General features: G+C 46.8%; 1 protein-coding gene across 31 annotated transcripts; it reads right to left on the reverse strand.

Moving 5' to 3' along the window:
• Positions 1-125: 125 nt before the first annotated feature.
• On the reverse strand, positions 126-20,373 carry PQLC2L (PQ loop repeat containing 2 like). Of its 31 annotated transcripts, XM_040705924.2 has the most exons (14): positions 20,261-20,373; positions 18,742-18,869; positions 17,835-17,917; positions 17,573-17,711; positions 16,484-16,682; positions 16,172-16,301; positions 15,734-15,824; positions 14,322-14,449; positions 13,380-13,475; positions 12,277-12,462; positions 8,880-9,381; positions 8,679-8,763; positions 2,292-7,741; positions 126-2,181 (listed from the first exon to the last, which is right to left on the reverse strand). In XM_040705924.2, the coding sequence occupies exons 13-14, from the start codon at positions 2,926-2,928 to the stop codon at positions 1,820-1,822; spliced, it is 999 nt and encodes a 332-aa protein (XP_040561858.1). In that variant the 5' UTR covers positions 2,929-7,741; positions 8,679-8,763; positions 8,880-9,381; positions 12,277-12,462; positions 13,380-13,475; positions 14,322-14,449; positions 15,734-15,824; positions 16,172-16,301; positions 16,484-16,682; positions 17,573-17,711; positions 17,835-17,917; positions 18,742-18,869; positions 20,261-20,373; the 3' UTR covers positions 126-1,819. The 31 variants fall into 31 exon arrangements, 29 of the variants coding, with proteins under 29 accessions (XP_040561858.1, XP_046754568.1, XP_046754569.1 ...); XM_046898612.1 differs by lacking the exons at positions 16,484-16,682; positions 17,835-17,917 and having other exon boundaries at positions 9,248-9,381; XM_046898613.1 differs by lacking the exons at positions 16,484-16,682; positions 17,835-17,917 and having other exon boundaries at positions 9,239-9,381.
• Positions 20,374-21,472: the final 1,099 nt, after the last annotated feature.

Raw genomic sequence — 21,472 nt, forward strand, 5'->3', positions numbered from 1 at the left:
TCCTTACCCTGAGCGCACACACACATTTAGTTCCCAACTTTCACCAGATCACCTTAATGAAAACTACTGAACCAGAAATCAGGGAGTTTATACAAGTACTACTAAGCTGCCAGGAAAAGTCTTCATATATTAGAGCAGTGATTTTATTAAAACCTTTCAACCGAAACCAAAGAACTCCAAGAGAAGGAGGGGAAAAAGTCAAGGAGATGGTGGGAAGCCCTGCAGCATCCCAGCTCTGCTCCTGATCTGTGCATGGGCAAGAGCAAAGGCTCTGAAGGTTTGGCTGCTCGCAGCATCCCTTGCTCTGTGACACACACAGAGTCACTCAAGAATCACCACTTTCACCCAAACCCACTGTCAATGTGGGGCATGGGGGCTTCCTGCGGGGTGCGGGGCTGTGCCCACTGCCTGTTTACAGCAGTGGGAGAAGGGAATCATAGAATCATAGAATTAGAGTTGTAGAATGGTCTGGGTTACAAAGGACCACAGTGCTCATCCAGTTCCAACCCCCTGCTATGTGCAGGGTCGCCAACCAGCAGCCCAGGCTGCCCAGAGCCACATCCAGCCTGGCCTTGAATGCCTGCAGGGATGGGGCATCCACAGCCTCCTTGGGCAACCTCTTCAGCGCGTCACCACCCCCTGGGTGAAAAACTTCCTCCTAATATCTAACCCAAACCTCCCCCGTCTTAGGGAGGGAGGCGATGTGGGAGCTGCAGAGCTGGTGTTTAAAGGCTGAGCGTAGCCCCAAGTGAAAATCCAGGCACAAACACAAAGAAGAGGCAGGATAAACAAAATCCGCTACTGAGAAGTTGTGGATGTTATCCATCATTGTCAAGGCTCTCTTTGCAGTGTGAGCCTTCATAGCAATTCAGAGTACCAGCAGCTATAGCTGTCCCTATATCTTAAGGATATCCTTTTCAGGAGACATCAATAACAACAACAAGAAAAAGAAAAACTCTTCTTTAAGTGTCATCACGCTGAAAACTTGCTTGGATTTGTGACAGCACCTTTACATGAAAATAAAAGAATTCAGAGCTTCCCCGTGATGCGGTACCAAAAAATTACATTAGCAAATAGTTGAGCAAGAAGATCAGCACTTAATATGCCCTCCTCATATGCTCATTTTTAACTATAAAAATGAAATATGGAATAAAAAGGGTCTTAAATCAAACCCATCCTCCGAGCTGTGTGTGCTGGGGGCATCTCCACGCCGTGGCGGTGGCTGCGAGGATTGCGCTGTGTCTGTTGGCTGCATTGGGCTCTGAAGCAACGACTGAAGTAATTTGACTGATGTAGGTAGGAAGATTGCAATGATACACGTTGGCATGGGGAAGATTAGGAGCAAAGATATGCTGTAAAGCTTTGCATCGTACATCTGGAATGCATATTCTAATCTGTTGTAAGCTAAATGCTGCGTGTGTGCAGCAATTGGAGCTGGCACCAATGGCCCTGGCGCAATGCAGACCCCCTCCCAAGCCCCTCTAACTCATCCCAGCTCTCAGCTGACCCTGACACGGTGTGCAATATGTAGCAGATGTACACCAGTGATAAATGCTGAATGCAGCACCACCAGCACCACAAACCCTTTTGCAAAGGTTTTAAGCTGCAGTTTGGGCAGTGGGCACTGTCAGAACACAATGCCAGCTCACTGCAAGCAGCCCTGCTGCACGGAAACAGCTTTGGAGCTTCTGGGCAAGGATGCAGGCAGATGAAAATGGTGTCATTGGAGGTTGGTGCTGCACTGATCCTTTGCAGCACAGCAGGAACCGGAGTGGCCAACAGTCCATGCTCTGCCTGCTGCAATGCTCCCACAGCAGCACTAGGAAACCAGTATGGGAGTGTTACACACACAGAAACAGGCAGGGTTAAGGCCACCAGCAGCCCTTCCGGGGGTGTTTTGTAGCACAGCATCCAAGCACCTTACATCTTGAAGACACAGTGCTGCCAGGACACATCGTGGCTCCTGCCTTGCGCCAGCCAGCAGTGCTGCTCCCAGGCTGTGCTTTGCACAAACTCCTGCAATTTCAGAGGCACAAATGGGCCAAAGAAGGTGCCTTGCACACTGCCATCCCTTTGCACACTGCCTTGCCTTGCACACTGCCATCCTGCCAGCTCCTGCAGCCCCAGCAGGAGAAGCACGAGGGAAATGATCCACCAGGAGGGCACGCAAAGCATCCACACCTGCACAGGGAGAGAATGTAATAAATAACAAATGCGATCTGATCAGAGAACATAACATTACTTCCAATGCAAAAATGAATTACATCGCGCGCAGTAATAAATCACGTTACCATTCGCCGGCGCAGAGGCGGTCCTGAAGCCCCGAGCTCCGTCCCCAGCGGACGAAGAACCCGAGCACAGCCACCGAAGGACCCTCGTGGGGAAGGGGGCATCCGGCCGCGGCCAAGTAAGGAAGCGGGGTGGGTGAGGAACTGCTGTTTGTCTCAGCTGCAGCACAGACTGAAGGAGCCCTGAGGCCGGCGATGGGACAGTTTTCCGCTCAGCGCACCGCAGCACGCCGTCGCCCCGGGCCCGGCTCCAACCCGACATCCCCACGCGTCCGATCCGCACCTCCGGGCCGCGCACACCGCGTCCCTCCCCGAGCATCGCCGGAACGGCAACGGCCCCACCTGGCGGGCGGGTCCGAGGGCTGGGAGCGGGGCTCGGCGGCATCCCCGGACAGCCCGCAGCGACCAGGAGCATCCCGGCCCCCTCCGGCCCCGCGGTGCTGCGTGACGCCGAGCTGGATGCGGGCACGGCGCCTCCCGGCCGCGGGGCTGCAGCAGCCCGGAGCCGCCCTGCCGCAAAAAGCGGGCACGGAACTGCAGGGAAACTTCTGAAATGTTCCTTCCTTGAGTGTTTGCGTGCCCACGGCCCAAGCAGTGTGCTGAGGGGGGGGACGCTGCAGCTCAGCACCGCTCTCCACATGGATGCTCGCAGATGTGCTCACGCACCACAGGCTCAATACGTTCGCCCGGGGCCGGCAGGAACGGTAGAAGAAAAAAGAACTGAATTAAATCAGTGAGCAGCACGGATCAGTGGGCACTGTGGGATGCGTTAGGGGGGGAACTTGGGGATCTGAGAGGTCTTTCCCAGCCTTTGTGACTCCGTATCACCTGTGACAACTTCCATGCACAGCCCTGGGATGTAAAGCACACCCGGCCCCACTGCCCAGAGTGGGCAGCAAAAGGGTCAGGAGGTGAGAAGCTGTGGGTTTGGTGCTCCAGGAAGCCATGGGAAGAGGCAAACAGAGACGCTGGGAAAAAAAAACAGAGGAAGAAATACTCTCTTTATTACTAAGCTTGGCACATTTGTATCTCAGCCAATTGGCTTCACTACAGCTCGCAGTCCTCATTTTGAAATATGGGCATTTCTCTGCTGGAAATGCTGTCCTCGAATATTTCCTTCGTCTGAAAGCTGCGAGGGTCAATACATCAGCACTAAAGTCTGCTGAGTGCCTCGAAATAGGGAGATATCATTTCCAAAAGTAAGTGACCACCAGGCTGCTGTTAGCCTGACACTGCAGAGGAGGAGATGGCTTTTTGCAACTTTGATTTACTGACAATTGTTGGAAAAGAAGCAAGCAAGAAATGAAAGCCCAATATTTCCATTACAGCTTACTTAACGAAAAAATATGGTAGGAAAGTCAGACATCATAAAATGCCCATCTTCTCCCTATATTTACAGGCTTGTGCAATAGCTTGAGCCAGGGCAGGAATCAATGTGGAGCAGAGCTCAGAGCGCAGCGGCACGGCAGGGCAGGGCGGCCCGGTCCCAGCAGCAGTGCAGCGTGGCTGTGGCCATTTGCCCCAAAGAAACCAGTTGGAAGGCAGAGCAATTTCTCCTCGAGCAAGCCTGCATTATCCCTTTTTGCCTGTTTATCTCCCCTGCAAAAAGGGGAATGCTTTGACTTCAGGCTCCGGCGTTACAGCCGATCCATCGGGCATCCGCCGTGGATGCATCTGGATGTGTTTGGGACCTGGAAGACGTGCTCTGGGCAAACCACTGCTTGAGCTCCGGGCAGGAGCAGCAGATCTGAGGCCCATCAGCAAGCCCAACAAAACTGCATAATGCAGCTGGGATGGGAGGATGCTGCTGTGAAGGCAGAAGAGCCCCTGTGCTGGCGCCAGGCAGCGCTTCCTATGGCTCAGTCAATACTTTAATCTATTGTAACGATTATCATTACTGATGTTTAGTATAATCACCTTGTCTGATACAATTGCTAGAATCTGAAAGTCAACTAGATTTTAATGGTTCATCATTAGGAGCATTATTTAGTGGGATTAAACTGGTCTTAATTCCTTTGCAGCTATCATTTAAAGCCGTTCGGAGCACGTTACGGCAGCCCCCCTCGTCACGATATGAATCAATGCCTTGCCTGCACACCATGTATTTCCAGCTGCATTTAGCAAGCAATGGCACACATGGACGCTGAGGTACCGCAGCAATTAATATTCACACGCTGTCCTCACCACCACTAAAGTTTCTTTAAAAAGCACAAAAGCAGAGGATGGATACACTGTGCTGCCCATGGGCAACCAGAACCAGAAGCCCCAAACTCCTTCACCACACAACTGGGTTCTTCCATGTGCAAAACATTAATTTCCCAGCTTTCTGCCATTCAGAAACCAGAGAAAACATTGATGCTGCTGAGGCACTGTACTAGAAACCCGAGGGACCATTTTTCGTTGCTTCCTTGGTGTGCTGCAGACCTTGAAGGCCCGTTAGTAGGGAGGTAACACAACCGCGGAGCAGCCAACTGCGCCTATATGCTTTCCATTGGGTGAACCAAACTGGTTTCCCTAAGACTAAGAATACATTTATCTGGCAGCCAGAGTACAAATGTGAATCTAGAAAAAATGCAGACTTACCCCTTCAGAGGACAGAGGGGCAAATTAAGTACATTTCTTATGGCTCTGGGCAGCCTGGTCTGGCGGTTGGCGACCCTGCACATGGCAGGGGGTTGAAATGAGATGATCACTGTGGTCCTTTTCAACCCAGGCCATTCTGTGATGATTCTATGATGATTCTTTTTACCGAAACAAGTGAAACCCAACCTGTAATGGCCACTCTGCACTTGAAGAACCTCCTGTGGACTGCAGAACTCTATTAGGTAAGTTATTGGATGGCTCTGTTTAAAAAGGAAGCCCTCAAGACACGTTAGATGTTTCCTTTAGTTAATGAGATTTCCATGATAGCTACAAAAATGAAATTAGGCAACAATGCCATTAATCCTGGATTACACGCAGCGTGGGGGGAAGAATTAGTAGTATAAAGCAAGAAGATTAAGACACTTTGCTTTTCAACAAATAGCTGTGGTGGAAGTGCAGTACTTCCCTGCCTAAGGGAGGCGGTGAGGAGCTGCCGTTTGGTCTCTGCTTTGTGCTGGCACAGCTCTCACTGACTGTGGGGAGGCTGGATCTGGAAAGAAGGGCTGAGCAAAGTGAGGACAAAGAAACCTTACAGCTTCAGAGGCAACAGAGAGCAGCAGTGACAGCGAGACGTACCTGCTGGCTGCTGTCATGAGTGGTTATTACATGTCTAACTTACTGTTCCACAGGACGTAGTGCACATCCCCATATCCAGCAGAAGGGATGGTGCCATCCCCCACCCTTCCAAAAACACCCAAGAGCAGATTTGTTGATGGGAAATAATTCTTCCCCCAAATACTCACTTAACCTATATATGAAATATTATACACACGAACCATCATAAATAAACAACTACTGCTGTGCATTTAGAAAGTTAAATTGTTTTCCATCGGAATTCTTAAATCTTATTAACTTCATATATCCCGTATTTGGCTGTTTTAATAAACAGCACTATGAAATAGGGATAAAAAGGCAACCCAAAATAGGATTACATGGAGCAACAGAAGGGGAAATAATCTTTGAAGAAATAATCTAAGACCAAATTCTAACTGCATTAGAAAGTAACAAGTCATGGTTTCAATCAGCAGCCAGGCAGGAGTTTGATAATCTCATGCACACAGCATATAAATCTGCAAGTGAGACAAATTGCATTCTAATTTATGTACTGAAAAGGTTAACTTCAAATACCCTCTGCTCGCTTAAGAAAGCAGCAAAAACACATCCCCTCACAGCACACACAGCAATAAAGCAAGCAATGTCACGGGGCTGCATCTCACACAGCCTCAGTGAGGCCACGCTGTGCAGAGCAGCAAAGCATTGCAGCAGTACATGGCATTCACAGCGGTGCTTCTGAAGCCCCAGAATGCAGCCACTCATGTGCATCACGGATAGCGATAGGACAAGGGGGAATGGTTTTAAGCTGAGACAGGGGAGGTTTAGGTTGGATATGAGGAGGAAGTTTTTCCCCCAGAGGGTGGTGACGCACTGAACAGGTTGCCCAAGGAGGCTGTGGATGCCCCATCCCTGCAGGCATTCAAGGCCAGGCTGGATGTGGCTCTGGGCAGCCTGGGCTGCTGGTTGGCGACCCCGCACATAGCAGGGGGTTGGAACTGGATGAGCACTGTGGTCCTTTTCAACCCAGGCTGTTCTATGATTCTATGATCACTCCTGGAACAGAAGTTACAGATCAGTTTGCATTTCCATACCCAGCAGCAGGGCTGATGTTACCCCCACCCCTCCAAACACAGCCAGGCCCCATCTCGTTCTTCAAAGGGAATGAGTTTCACAATGAGCCTAACAGTGTGCCAACTCATATTGACTTTTAGAAAAGAGCCTTTTTGGTCATAAACTTATTTTCTGAAGTGTGAATCATCACATACACATTCAATGAAACACTAACTTGAATTTATTCTCTTGGATCTTATTAAAGCTTTCATTAAACACAACATAGCACTGACAGAATCCCTCGTGCTCAATAGGCAATTGCAAGGTATAGTCTCCTTATGTTGTGGTGCTGTTATTCCCCTCTGTGGTACTTACCCAAGCCAAGATTAGATATTAGGAGAAAGCTTTTCCCCCAGAGGGTGGTGACGCACTGAACAGGTTGCCCAAGGAGGCTGTGGGTGCCCCATCCCTGCAGGCATTCAAGGCCAGGCTGGATGTGGCTCTGGGCAGCCTGGGCTGCTGGTTGGCGACCCTGCACATAGCAGGGGGTTGGAACTGCATGAGCACTGTGGTCCTTTTCAACCCAGGCCATTCTATGATCCTAAGAGCTCACACCACAATTCTGCTTTTACATCAGCAATGGATCCTCTGCACTGATGGTTCTTAATTAAAGGCCAATTTTCTTCCATACAGTGTGACCAGACTGAGCAGTACAGAACTCCATGCTGAGTTCAAGGCACAGGGCTAAGTTCATCCACTGTTTAAAAACATCTGTATTACTGTGACTGAGATGTAGATTTTCATCTGATAATAGTCACATTGTGATATGCACTGCATCAAGTCAAATAAATACTCCCAAAGCACCCACTGCTGTGATTCCCATCACAGGGAGAAACAGTGACAAAGCAAACATTCAGGAAAACAAAGACTTGGTACAGTCCTGAAGCAACAGAATAAATACTTGCAAATGATGTGAAGATGAAAACAGTAAACAAGCAGCGACAACTTAATGACAAATAAATACCAACAAATAAATGTGGTTGCAAAGCTGCTGCAGTGTGACCCATCGAAGCCCCCAGGTGTGAGCAGGGCTGAGCACAGCACTATGCGTCCTCCTCACCCACCAGCAGCGGCTCCACTTCCAGTGCCACCAAAGCATGTGGTCTCTCCTTGTGCTGACCGTACAGAAGGAACTGCAGAGTCACCTGTTATTTTGGGGTAAGGAAGTAATTAACGAGGATACAGAGGCAGCACTTGCTGCCAATCAAAGATGAAGTAAGCTGTGCAGAAGAGCAGCCCTCCATTTAGTGCTGGCACAGACTCTGCACACCACAGTCTGCAGAGGAAAGCTTAGAACTTATTCACATATTGTGGGGTATCAACCATTTATTTAACCCTCACTGTGGAAGGTTATACATTAGCATATGTACTTTTCCATATCCTTCTTAATACTCATTTTCAGTGCTGTGTGGCAGAAAGTTAAGTCATTTAATTTGGAATACTAAAAAAGGGAAGATACCAAATAAAAATCAAAATTCCAGATCCCCTTGTGTGTGAGCCACTGAACCAAGTGAAGACATCCTTTAGTACCTCCTGCTTGCACGCGTCCTAAGTATGAGACTAATCAGAAGTGGAAGGGGAGCAGTATTCCCCATTGCTCTGTGCTCCTGTAGGAGGGTGGGCAGGGGACCCCACTTCTGGATGCTGGGAAGGAGGGGAAGCTGGTAAGCCATTTTAGCAGCAGATCAGCAGGGCCGGATCAGAAAACAAGATGTTCATCATACCCAAGGCAGCTGTAGATGCCCCATCTCTGCAGGCATTCAAAGCCAGGCTGGATGTGGTTCTGGGCAGCCTGGTCTGTTGGTTGGTGACCCTGCACATAGCAGGGGGTTGGAAATGGACGGTCAATGTGATCCTTTTCAACCCAGGCCATTCTGTGATTCTATGATGATTCTATGATTCTCATTTCCCACAAAATTCCACCTCATTTGGGATTTCCAGGCACTGACAGCCTGACAATGCTGGGACTCAATATTTAATGCTGTTTTCAACACAGAATTGTGCAATTAGATGTGTTTACTTCTATTGTAAAACGGACCACTGGAAATGCTGCTGATCTACAAAGAATTAACAAGCATGTACTTGGCCTTTTTCTTGATAGCTCCAGCTCTGAAACAACACTCCTGGCTTTCAGCAACCCAACCTTTAGATACGTGGGTATGTGCACCTGGAAAGGACAAGAGAGGTCTCACTCCTTTTGCCAGACAGTTAAGCACCAAGGTTGACACAAAACATCTCTAATAGAGATACCAATTGTGAGATAAAGATAGAACACAAACCTACCCAGCTATGTCTTTCCATAAGTGATGGTGTCTTGTTTTTTTTTTTTTAAGGGAAATTGTCTACAGGGAGGCCTGGAAAGAGGGGAAGTTGTCTACGTTGCAGGCAAAGCCCCAGTAATTGCCCTACTTTTTCCAAAGCTTTCCTGCATCCCACCTCTCAGGCCCCCCAGCTAAAGATTAGACAGGATTTCCTTCATAGACAGCAGATCAGCACTCTTTTTAAATCTTTCTGTTGCATTATTTGGGGAATCATCTTCTTAAAGCTTAGCAAATTAGCTTTATAACATATATAGCTACTGCTTAAACTTCCTGCTTCTTTCTTTTCCTCTTTCTTTCTTTCTTTTTTCAAGTAGGCCTTACTGTACTCACGGCACAGCATCTCCCCCAGTCTTCATAGCTGCAGTGCTAAGAAAGGACGTGGTGAACTGGGGATCAAATTGCTGAAAACAGATGGTAGGCTGGGACAAGTCTGGGCTGAAACACTATCACTGTTAGCCACCAAGCTGGCAACAGAGCTTTTAAGGAAGATAAGTTACAAACCGACCATGTGGAATTCACAGAAGAGCATTTCCAGAATAAGGCTTTTCTTTTTTTTTTTTTTAGCATATGCACTCATCTGCTCCTATTTTTAAAATCAATGCTGGATTTATAAGACAGCTTAATATGGAAAAGCAGTTACTGCTCAAGTCTTTGACTTCCTGGGGGAAACTACATGGGCTAAGCATGCAGACAGCACCAAGTGGAGGAGACAACCAAATGGACTCCTCAGAGCGATGGTTATGATGGCCACTGGGCTGAGGTGTCAAATCTGCTTCACAAAACCTAAAGACAGTTGAATGACATCTCAAATAACCCAACAGCATTGAGACAAAACACAGGAGTGCAGAGAAGTATGTTTGGCTGGGGAAGTCTTGCTGAGGTCAGACTTACATTCTTTGCACTGTGTAATTAAATTACAAAGCGTGATGTTTTGTTAAAGTATGTAATGGATTCCAAGTGGCTGCCCTGAAATTCACAGAAGGTGCAAGATAATAGTCTGTGTACAGCAGCCTGGCTCTGGCTGAATATACTTGGGCTATTTAGTAACAACCTGGCTACACTTAATGAAAAGAAGTGGGTATGGAGGATCTGAACACCTTCTCTGACAATAGGAAGCTGTCAAACAAACAAACAAATGCAGTGGTAAAGGGCCTCACCTGAAACTAAATACAGAGCTGAGTTGTTTGGTTCTGGTGGAGGGTAAAAGGGAGAAGGATGTAAGGGTGAAAGAGGATACTTACAGAAAAGGACCAAGTTTTCCAAAAAACCTGCACTAAATTCAACGTGCTGGTTTCAGCAGCAGGCAGCACCAAGTTCCCAAGGGCAGAACTGGTGCAAAACTCATTATTTTAGGATATGTAGAACTCAGTCCTTGTGTACGTATGGACCATCCAGCACTCACACACCTAAAATGCTCTGATAGGGTCCAGCACAGACTCTAAGATAGGCACCTCTGCACCCAGTGTCTCTTACAGATAAGGCACCCATTAATAAGCACACATTTACACCTTGGGCACGTGGCCTCTTGAGAAGCTCCAACCAACTTCCACTGCAAAGCAGCAGTTGGAAGGAGACAATTACTGGAACAGAAAATCACGTCTGATTTCTAATTCAAATGCCTCACGTTATGAAACTCCTTTTAAAAGGAGAAAAAAAAAAAAAAGAGGACAATTCATGCTTTACAAACAATTGGACACTTACATTATTTACTGAAAATAACTGGCTTATTGTGCAACCCAACCAGTCTAAGTGGGGATACCGAGGAAAGAGGATGACCACGTTATCCTGTTAAGCAAGCTGAAACAAGCCCAGCGTAATCCTGCACTAACACTGCTCCTGCTGCCATCAGGAGTCCATTTGTTCCTACAAATAGTCAACGCTGGCCACGTCAGATGGAAGCAGAAGAAAGAACACTGCAGCAGACACAGAGTAAGTGGACCCTTAATCCTTCCTTGGACCTTGAGAAATGAGGCCTTGCTCTCCACCTAATGAAACTCTGCACGTTGTGAGGAATAAAGCCCACAAGAATTGGACTAGAATTGGACAGTGTCAGGAACTGCTTCTCAAAACAGAGACTGCTACACAAATGGTCAATTATGAAACACCTCTCCTGTAGAAATTACAGCCTTTTCACTTAATCCCCCTGCTTCCCAAAAGCCAAGCATCCCTGGTCTTTCTTTTCTGGTCTAACACGACACAGCATTTTGTTGGAATTTTCATTTTCTTGTTTGGCAAGAGACAGTAATGAAGCTCTCTGTTTTTAAAAAGCATTTACTTCCATACCTCAGGGGGTTCTCAAAGCTGGAGGTCTGCTCTTGTTTTCTCTTGATTACAAATACTTCATACATTTTGAACTAACACTATATACACGACCAGATTTCTATAAGCTCCTCAACCTGATTTGGAAGCATCTGCTTTCAATACAATCTGAAATGGAAGACTATTAGCAAGATTGGATTCAGCCTCCAATCAAGCCAGAACTGAGAAATGAATGTCATGTGCACACTGGCACTGCAGTTCTGGGGCTGGGCTCAGAGATGGGGGAGGTTTGTGGCCCACACAGAAGTTTCTTTTCAGAATACATCACAGAAAGGCATCTCCAAATATGCACATAATGTACGGTAAGGGTTGTCCAGATCAAATTCTATTTTTATTTATTTTTTTGTAAATAAATACTGGTAGTTTTATGCTTCCATCTGGGGGTAGGGAGGGAGAAAAAGTAACTACTTCACATATGGAACAAAAGGCCTGAGTGCTCAGAGCAGCCAGCTGGGCTAACGAGCAGCCCTGACCCCCTACAGTCTGTATTGTCTCTACAGGTAGAACTACAAAATTATCTCAAAACAGGCTGCAAAGCACCATTCAGTCACACAACTGTTGTGTTCCCACAATGCAAACGTTTTACTAAACTGCCCACTCAAACCATCGTGGCTGTAGATGCAAAAAGCACAGATGGCTGTTCTGAATGACAGCAGGACTTCAGAGTCCACCCAAAGGGTCAGCTGTCCCGTCATTAGGCACATTGCAATGGCTTATCACATTACTTTAATCAGAAAGACAACCTCAGTGCCTGGGAATCCTAACCTCTTGAACTGCTCCAGGTAAACCTGGTGAAGAACTTCCTTGGAATATGGAACAGATTAACACAACGTCCTTTAGCATGGCACAGTGTTGAAATTACTCTTCATTCTATCTCATTTCATACCTGGAGTTAATAGAGCTAAGTGCAAAGATGCTAAAAGACAGAACTTAACCTCTGCAATGCAGCTTTCACGTATACATTTCATATGAACTTGATATCATCAGTAAATATGAACAAGTCCAACCTGACAAGGTTCTAACAAACAGGAAAAGGATACAAAAACATCCAGGAACAAAACTCCAAAGCTCCCGAGGAGCCATGGAAGATGGTGTAAAAAGAAGAGGGCCCGGACAGATTCAGCAGCAGGCATCTTTAGGACAAGGCTGAGGCCATACGTACAGTTTCCCAGCATGGCCAATGCAAACAGCAGGTAAGAGGTGCCTTCTGTTGACTTCCTCTGAAACTAAAGACAAGCAAGTTTATACGGAACACATGTTTTAAGATGCATCACAGTAAACATTTCTAGATAATTCTGGCACTCCCTACTATCACGCACTGAAAGATTTTTCAGTGACTCTTCTCCATCCTTTCCTGAATCCTCTCAGCTTAGTATTTTCAGCACTGAAAGCAACTGAAATTGTTACAGCTCTTAGAAGCAGCTCTGCTTAACATAGTTTTTATGTAGGTGCAAAGCAGCAGGGATAATCTGCTTCCAAATGATATTTAGTTCTTAGGAAATCTGTTGCTCTCTCAGTGTGCACAGTAGAGCCCTTTGAAAACGTTGTTGTATTCCAGCTGGAATGGAAAAGGTAAGGAAAGGGGGAACAGGAATAAGCTCGGAAATGAACTGAACCTTTTCATAACCAACTAAAAGATCCATGTAAATTTGATGTTGTAAAACCTGCAGGATTTTTTCTTCTATGGCCTCTGTTTGTTGTTTTTTTTTTTTAAATATTGGCATATTAAAAAGTCAGTAACGATATCTTTGATGGGAAAAAAAGGGCTAAAGCTTTAACCACTTTTCCTGTGATTTTAACTTTTGATCCTGCAGTTGGTTACTTAAAGTAGAATCATTGGGGGAGAAAAAAAGGCATCAGTTGCTCACAAAAACAATCACACAAAGCGTTTCTGCTCATGTATCTCACAAATCCAACTGCAAACCTTCTTCTTTCCTGCCCCATCAGTACCCTTCTACTGATTAAAGACCATCATTTTCCTACAATTCTCACCATCCTCTTTTGAAAGGGAGGAGAAAACCCTTCTTTCATGTTTGAGACGGTCACAAAAGCCAAGGAGGCTTTCACACTTTGATGCCAAATCTCAAGCAACGGAGAGCATTTGATAAAATATACAAGTATACTCGGCCAAAAACAGACTTACATTTTTATACAGCTGAGGAAATCTACTTCCCAAGTAAAACACACAAGATATATAGCCACAAACGAAGCCTGACATTTCAATCATATCGAGAGAGTTCTGAAAAATAAAGGGACATATATTTTGGCAAGAATGTTTTCAAGCATTTCAGAGACTTAAACTGAGAGCCCGCAGGCTGTTTTTTTGGACAGAACTTTCAAAGCAGCTCTTCAAATGACCAAAAAGGGCGAGAAAGTGTTTAATCTTTATCTCACAACAATGCGCAGTGCTGCGTCATGGCTGAGGCTGAGATCAAAATCGGCACCAGGCTTCAGGATATAACACTCATATCAATCCAGTTCCTCTGCTAAAAAAGCCTGGGCACAACAATTCAAGCCAAACCTTAAAACCGTAGCTAGGGCCACTGAATTGTTAGTTTGCTCACTCTAGCTGTATTTTGAAAATAAGCTGCTTCCCTGCTGGGCAATGTTGCCGGATTACAATTATTTTACTGGCATTAATACGACGGCCATCAAATTGCTAGAATAGCCTGTGAACTTTGCTGGGGAAGTGACAGCAGCAGCAGCAGCAGGTACAATTGTAATTTCCCACTTTTTATTGATTGCACTTTTCACTGCACAGCCTCTACATGGATGTCTGCAGTGCCCAACACGGGCAGAAAGACAACACGTGTACGTGTCGTTTCACAAAGCAGCACATCCTAATAACCCAAGGGACAGAATGAGCCCGAAACACAGGGAGTTGCTCAAAGAAGCTATTTTGCAGCTTATTTATTTTGGGATGTACGGTACGTACTTAGAAATCCACACAGTGCCACATTTATGGTTTCTGAAGCATTGTTAAAAACATCATCTAAATTCCTTGTAAGCTCAGAGCACACAATGATTTCAGGACACGTGAGTTTGTTACTTCCATTCCTTGGAATGGAAGCAGGTAAGCACTTACATTACTCCTTTCCATTGCTGAACTGTGGTCTTGCTTTCTGATTAACAGCTGGCAGGGTAAAACAACAACACACAGGGTTATCCACATCAAGATCCAGGTTATACAGAAATTCTTCAGCATTTTGCTGCCTAGAACGACAAACAAACAAATGAGCTGGAAAATAACACCTGCTGTTAAGGTCACTTTTCATCCACAATGCAAACACGTAAATCTAAAGGTCTCATTTCAGCCTAAGGATCCCACCTCCTTGGGCTCTGTCCCCAGCTCTGCTCACCATGCACTGTGTCTATTGCACCACTGAGGGAGCAGTGCAGGAGCACTCCTTCAACAGGCACTGCTCCTGTGGTGGCTGTCACCAGCGGAACAAATGGCTGTATGGCATCAGAAGCCTGCCCTATAGACCTGCAAGCTGTATTACAGGGACAAGAATTACTATAGTGGTTTCACAGCCTGTGCTTGCATAGTGACCTACTCACAAAACTGACCACCTTGTTCATGGTAAGAGCTCTAAAACTGGGTATTGAAAGCTCTCCTGTATTGTTTTGTTCACATATGCCATTCTTCCCTCTCCAGCTAGGCAGAGTTGAGCTGAAGGAGGCAGGGGCAGTTATAAAGCACAAAATTCCATGTTTGTTTACAAGAGTAGGCAGTAGGAAGGAGATATCTTCAGCAAGAACCCATCCTTGGGTTTATTATCAGTACCATATTAAATGAATTGGATTTATCCTATTCAGTGTGCTGTGCAGGCATCTGTTTTACTCCAGCTTTTTGTTACCCCCACTACACCACGGGTTTCCTTTGACTTTTTAAGACTGATGAGTTACTGTTTTTGATTGCATGCAACGTGCACAGAGCTTTCTGCCTTCCATTTCAATAGTCTGTTTGGTAGACTGAATATTACAACTACTGCCAGAGATTAGACAGCAACCTGAGTAATTTCATTCCTCTTGAATGCCTTTGAATTGTATGCATTGAAACAGAACACACGAAGATGTCAAGGTCTTTGATGATGTAAGCAAATGAAGTCCTGTTTTAACCAACATGGAAGAAACTAACTGAACCACACAAAAAATAACACTTAATTTCAACTTATATGTATATTTAGACAGCTGTAAGTAGATAGTAAAATCATGGAGCAAGTCATAATACGGAACCAAGCTCCAGCTCCATTTCTTGCCTATATAAACTGACTGTACAACATAGAAAATATTGGCAGATATAATGTGGATAAGAGGAGGGGAGAAAGGCAGAAGAGTAGAATTTTCACTGAGAAAATTGGAAGAAATAGGCCTAACAACTCCAGTTCAATCTGTGTACTCTACTTTTAGATAGGCTTTATTTAAACACCATAGAAAACATCAAGGTGAAGAAGCTGCATTATGGAGCATGTTTTAGTTGTTAGAAAACCTCACCTTTCATCATCTTCTGATTCTTGAGCTTGTAATAGACGAATTGTGAAATCAAAATGATATCCATGTTAACATAGGAGATGGCAGTGACAGTCTGAAAGAGAAGACACATTTGCACGTTCAGTACACAAGAAGTACAAAATATCATCAGAACTAAGTTGTGCTTCTGAATAACAACGTGCACAGCAAATACAGAGCCACTGCCAAAAGAGGGGAAAAAAAGCATTCAGAGGAACAGAGTTCCTGCAACACATAATGGTAGCAAAGTAAACACCTGAGAAATTCTGACCTTTTTTTATGCATAGTAGATCAGTGAGCAGAATGTAGAACTATTCTCTGCCCTGGTACCTATTGCACTGTGTGTTATTACAGTATCTTAGAGTTTAAGCAGACATTCTGAAAAAAAGGATATATCAAAAAGTAGCAACGTTGACAGATTACCTGAATTGGCAGTTGATTTGTTAAATAGCAGCCTATAAGGTTTGTGAGATCTCCAGCTATCCAGCACAGCAGGAAGCCCAAAGACAGCGCCTGGTCCACCTTTCCATCCCGACAGGCAATGTGAATTTGACTGGCACAAATTCCAGAATTGGGAAACACTGTTAGCCAAAAATGTCTGACAAGTTGGAATACACAGTTGTCAAAATCTGAGTATGGAAAGAATAACAACATAACTACAAGAGACCCATCAGAGCAATGCCTGCTAACACCTGGAAGGAGAACTCAGCATCATTACTGCTGAGCATGTCTTACTCCAAGACGTGGTCAGCAGTAGTCAGCACGGTCAGCAGTCTAACACAACAAAAGGCTGAAATCACAACTTCGTTACTGCTTGCATGGACTTCTGTGTGTGCTGTGTGTGTGTCTTCTGCAGTAAAATATCAGTCTGGACACCAAAACTATGCCTTCATCACTTCACACTCATCCGCTGTAAATACCAGCCTTTGAAACCCTGAAACGGGAAAAACTTTTAGCAGAAGGGCTAAGAATGAACAAAGCTTCTGTGAGAGCTGACAACTGCTGCACTTCAGGCTCCAAACTGAAGAAATGTTCTTCAAATTCAAATTCAATGGGAACTATGAAGCAATCCCAAATTTCAGTCCATTAGACACGGCTTGATGAATTACACACTGGCTAACGTGACACTCTGAATGTAAAGCCTCCTTTCAACTCGTATTTCAAAAGCTCAGCAGCTTACTGACAGTGTTTGGGTTTTGATCTCCATCACCCTTTATTAGTTCAGTAAATCATATTCCTGTTACGGGGATGGACTTTGGAGTCAATCCCATTTTGTGTTGGGTACTTTCACCTGCGAGCAGCATTTCCACTTTGCTTCTGCCATCTCCTACCTACACATTGGAAATCCAAACCCAGTGCCAGTCCTCCCAACAGCAATTGATTCCACACTACCAAAGCAGTAACTTATGTGCTGTTCCTGACTTGGTCTTAGTCTGAACTTCAGTGGCAGGACCCAGCTCAGCAGTACTGGTGACATGGCACGTGGTTTACATACAGTGAGCCAGTTTCTGCAGCAAGCATGCTGTGTGCACACATCTCAGGGTGGGGAAGATAAGGGAGAAGAGGTGATTTATTCTCATTTTCTCTAAGTGGCAGAGATTAGTGTCAAGTCAGTACAACGGAACAGTACATCAAGCTCATTTGTCAACCACCAAATATTGTTCCAAACATGAACAACATGCTTCTCTGGCGTATTATATCTGTATTATGCAGATAGAGAAACATATCCAAGATAAACTTAAAAAAAAAGGCAGCTTGTGAGAAAGGCTTCGGGCAAGATTACTCATGTTTCAATCTGAGGACTGCCAAAGACTTTAAACTTACGGTAGTGCAGCAAACAGAAAACAGACAATGGAAATCAGTCCTATGACAACGCTGCAGTACTCCCACGCATTCTCAACACATTCTTCTAGAAGATGCCAAATCCACGGTGTTCCATTTATACACAGGCTCCTATTCTCTACTGCGGAGATATTGAAAGCATATGTATACAGCTGGGAAGCCATCACTTCTGGACTGAGGCTCAGTTTCAGAAGTTTATTTCTGCCTCCATTTTTACCCCATGCAAATCCGCAAATCCGTTTACCAAAGCTGAATATCTGCTGTGAAAACCCTCTGCATGCAGCCGGATGCTTGAGATCACAGTTATTTCCAATCTCATAAACAAACCTGCCAAATTCAACGAAATAAATACAGCCAGTGTGAATATGATGTTAACCATAAGATGCTCGCTCTTGTTTATTGCTTACAGAAAAGATGCCAGACTTCCAAGAAAGAAAAAATACTTTGTGGTCCATCACATTCATTAATGCCTGACAGCTGTTTGCAGCGCTCTGGATTTATACCACTACACCATTTCAGTCTGAGCCCACGTTAGGCAGAGACTACTGGTTACACTCAGGGCCCAGAAAACTGCTACAGGGCAAAGTAAACCAAACAACTGATTTGTATTTAAAACCAGAACTCTGATTTTCATATTTAGCATTATTCCAGTGAAGAAATGATGCTTTCTTTAATGAACACTCCACTCACTCCTTGACCAGGGAGGCTGTGGGTGTCCCATCCCTGCAGGCATTCAAGGCCAGGCTGGATGTGGCTCTGGGCAGCCTGATCTGCTGGTTGGCGACCCTGCACATAGCAGGGGGTTGGAATGAGATGGTCATTGTGATCCTTTTCAACCCAGGCCATTCTGTGATTCTATGATTCACACTTACAAAACACAAACATGGTGTTGATTTCCAGGTAATTCACTTCCAGCTAACCTTACAGAAAGGAAATCACTTAATGCTCAGATTGCAGACAAGCTCTGCCTGAATCTAGATAGCCCATCAGACTGATTAGGGATCCAATACACTGTCAGACAGCTGACATCATTTAATACTTGAGAGGAAATTGGGCAAGCACGTGCATATTCACAAAGCAAACAAAGGGTAATCCCAGCCCAAAGCCACCCCCCAAAAAACCCCAAACAACAACAAAACGAAAGGACTCACTTGGCTCATCAGTGAGAAATTGGCTTTTTTCCTTCTCTGCTGAGACTTCAGGTACCTGCAGCACTCAGTGCTGGAACAAGTTTCCTGCAGAAGCTGGCTGCCTCTCAAGGGAGCTGTCATCATGGGACCTAAACCACACAGACAGTAAAAACAAACACGTTTTCATATGCTGAGAATTCATCTGTTAGAGATATTCAGCTCGTGCTGGTGAACTCAGTGGGCTTTGTAGCCATCTTCGCCAATAACTTTTAAAGTCAAAAAGTATCTATGAGCAGCATTGCAGGTAAGCTTCCCATTCTGGCACTGTGCAGCTGAACAGGGTGTCAGCATCCACTAAGAAGGGAGAAGCACCAGAGCACACGCGCTGCTGGGCAGGCCTTGTGCCATGAACTGTCAGCCATCTGTGAGCACTGAGACACAAACCATACGATTTATTCGGTTTCAGATACCACTGCACCTCAACTTCACCCCAAGTGTCCATTTCAAGATATCTGAAATATACGAGACAAAAAAAAAACCAACCCCAAAGTTGAACAGGGTATTTCAAACTACACCTGAGTATCCTCTCTCTAGTTTACATTTGGACTGGGTGTGCCAGACCAGGAGATCCCCATCACCTGGCAGTGACACATGCATATATATGCTCATAGTGCAGAAGTAGCACGGTGCTTGAGCTGGACCCATATGGACGGCTCCTTCTTCAATTCAGTTCTTCCTCAAAATTTAAACAAGACCAACCACCTCTCCCTTCACTTCTGGCGCATGAAATGCTTTGTGCCTGCAAACAGATTGAGATTGGTACGACGTTTCTCCCCTTTGAGTTGATGAGGAAGGAAAACAATACAAAAAGGTGAGTTATGTTGCTATAATAACTCTGGGCCTTAACGACCCCCTGCCTGCGACTTCACGTGACATGTAACGGCTGAGAAGGGAAATCCCCCTCATGGAGCACAGCCATCCCTGAGGCCACGGCACAGCCAACTGCTGCAGGGCCATGGAATCACATCACAGAATGGCCTGGGTTGAGAAGGACCACAATGCTCATCCACTTCCAACCCCCTGCTGTGTGCAGGGACACCTCCCCCTACCCCAGGCTGCTCACAGCCCCATCCAGCCTGGCCTGGCAGCTTATCTATTCCTGGGGGATATAGAAGAGGAACCGACGCGGAGCGCAGGGCTGTTTCGGAGCTCCTGGGGCGCTCCCAGCACCCACCCGCCCGCCGCTCTCCCACCGCCACCGCCGCCTCCCGAGGGCCGAGGACGGCCGGACCGCACCCAGCGCGGATCCCGAGAACGCCTCCCATCGTGAAGGAAAAGAGAACGAGAAGCAGGTTATCGAGAAGCGCTGCCCGGAGAGAAGGCCGGCACACGGCCACCACGCAGCGCAGCTCCGCGCGGGGCAGCCCAACCCTGAGAGGGCCGGCGGGAGAGCGGCGCTGCGCGGAGGGGCTGCCCGGCCACGGCGGCTCGGCTCGGCGCTGGGGAGGGAAGGGAGCACGCGAGAGCGGCACACACCGACCTGCCCTGAGCTGCTGCTGCTGCTCCGCCGGCCCGAACCCTGCGGGGAAAGAGGGACGAAGGCTCCCGCTCCGCGCTCGCCCGCCCCGCGGCCCAGCAGCGCGCTGAGGCCCCACGCCCTCCCGGAGCCGCCCGCCCCGCCCTCAGCGCCGCAGCGGTGGGAGCCGAGCGCCCTCTGCGGGCGGCGCGGGGCGGCGCTCCGGAGCCGCTCCGTCGGAGCGTTCCGTGGTCGTTACAGCTGGGAAAGACCTCCACGACCACCGGGTCCCACCCGCCCGCCGTGCCCGCTGAGCACGTCCCTCTGTGCCGGTTGTTTAGGCTGTGCATCCGTCTGTACAGCAGCGCGGCGCCCTGGGCTGTCTGGCCTTTGCCAGAGCTGCCGGGTCTCTAAAAAATGGGGGGACCCGCATTGGAGCCGCAGAAGTGCTGGCAGCAGCGCCCACTGCATGGCAATAAGCACGGGGTTGTAAGGGTTGGCGTGGACCTCTGCGGGCATCCAGTCCAGCAGCAATGGCAGCAGATGGAAGGGCTGTATAGAATCACAGCATCGCAGAATGGCCTGGGTTGCAAAGGACCACAATGCCCGTCCATTTCCAACCCCCTGCTATGTGCAGGGTCACCAACCAGCAGCCCAGGCTGCCCAGAGCCACATCCAGCCTGGCCTTGAATGCCTGCAGGGATGGGGCACCCACAGCCTCCTTGGGCAACCTGTTCAGTGCGTCACCACCCTCTGCGTGAAAAACTTCCTCCTCATATCCAACCTAAACCTCCTCTGTCTCAGTTTAAAACCATTCCCCCTTGTCCTATCACTATCCACCCTCGTAAACAGCCATCCCCCCTCCTGTTTATACGCTCCCTTCGAGTACTGGAAGGCCACAATGAGGTCTCCCCTGAGCCTTCTCTTCTCCAAGCTGAACAAGCCCAGTTCCCTCAACCTTTCCTCATAATATATAATGTATATCCCACTGAATTCCAAAATCTGGGCTTTCGGTGCCCAGGCCATACATCCAGTAGGACTTCTGGCATAGATTTCCAGCTCTCAGACCGTGCTGCTGAAAGCCCCAAGTGTAGATGTAAAAGTGAGATCAAAAATCAGTAACGATGGCATTTATAGTCCTAATAGGTGTGGCACCCAAAAAAAAGGCTCTGTCAAGGGGAGAACGACTCTTTTTGGCTGATATCCGCGTCAATCTTTCTACTCCAGAGAATCGGT

Source organism: Gallus gallus, chromosome 9, assembly GCF_016699485.2.
Source record: "Gallus gallus isolate bGalGal1 chromosome 9, bGalGal1.mat.broiler.GRCg7b, whole genome shotgun sequence".
Taxonomy (NCBI): domain Eukaryota; kingdom Metazoa; phylum Chordata; class Aves; order Galliformes; family Phasianidae; genus Gallus; species Gallus gallus.

What these genes read in the sequence shown, in the direction of transcription:
- PQLC2L (XM_046898611.1), bottom strand. Translation starts at nt 2,928, where the DNA reads ATGTGGAGAGCGGTGCTGAGCTGCAGCGTCCCCCCCCTCAGCACACTG. An exon ending in CGCCTCTGCGCCGGCGAATG is followed by an intron (nt 2,182 to 2,291) that starts GTAACGTGATTT and finishes CTCCCTGTGCAG; the next exon opens with GTGTGGATGCTTTGCGTGCC.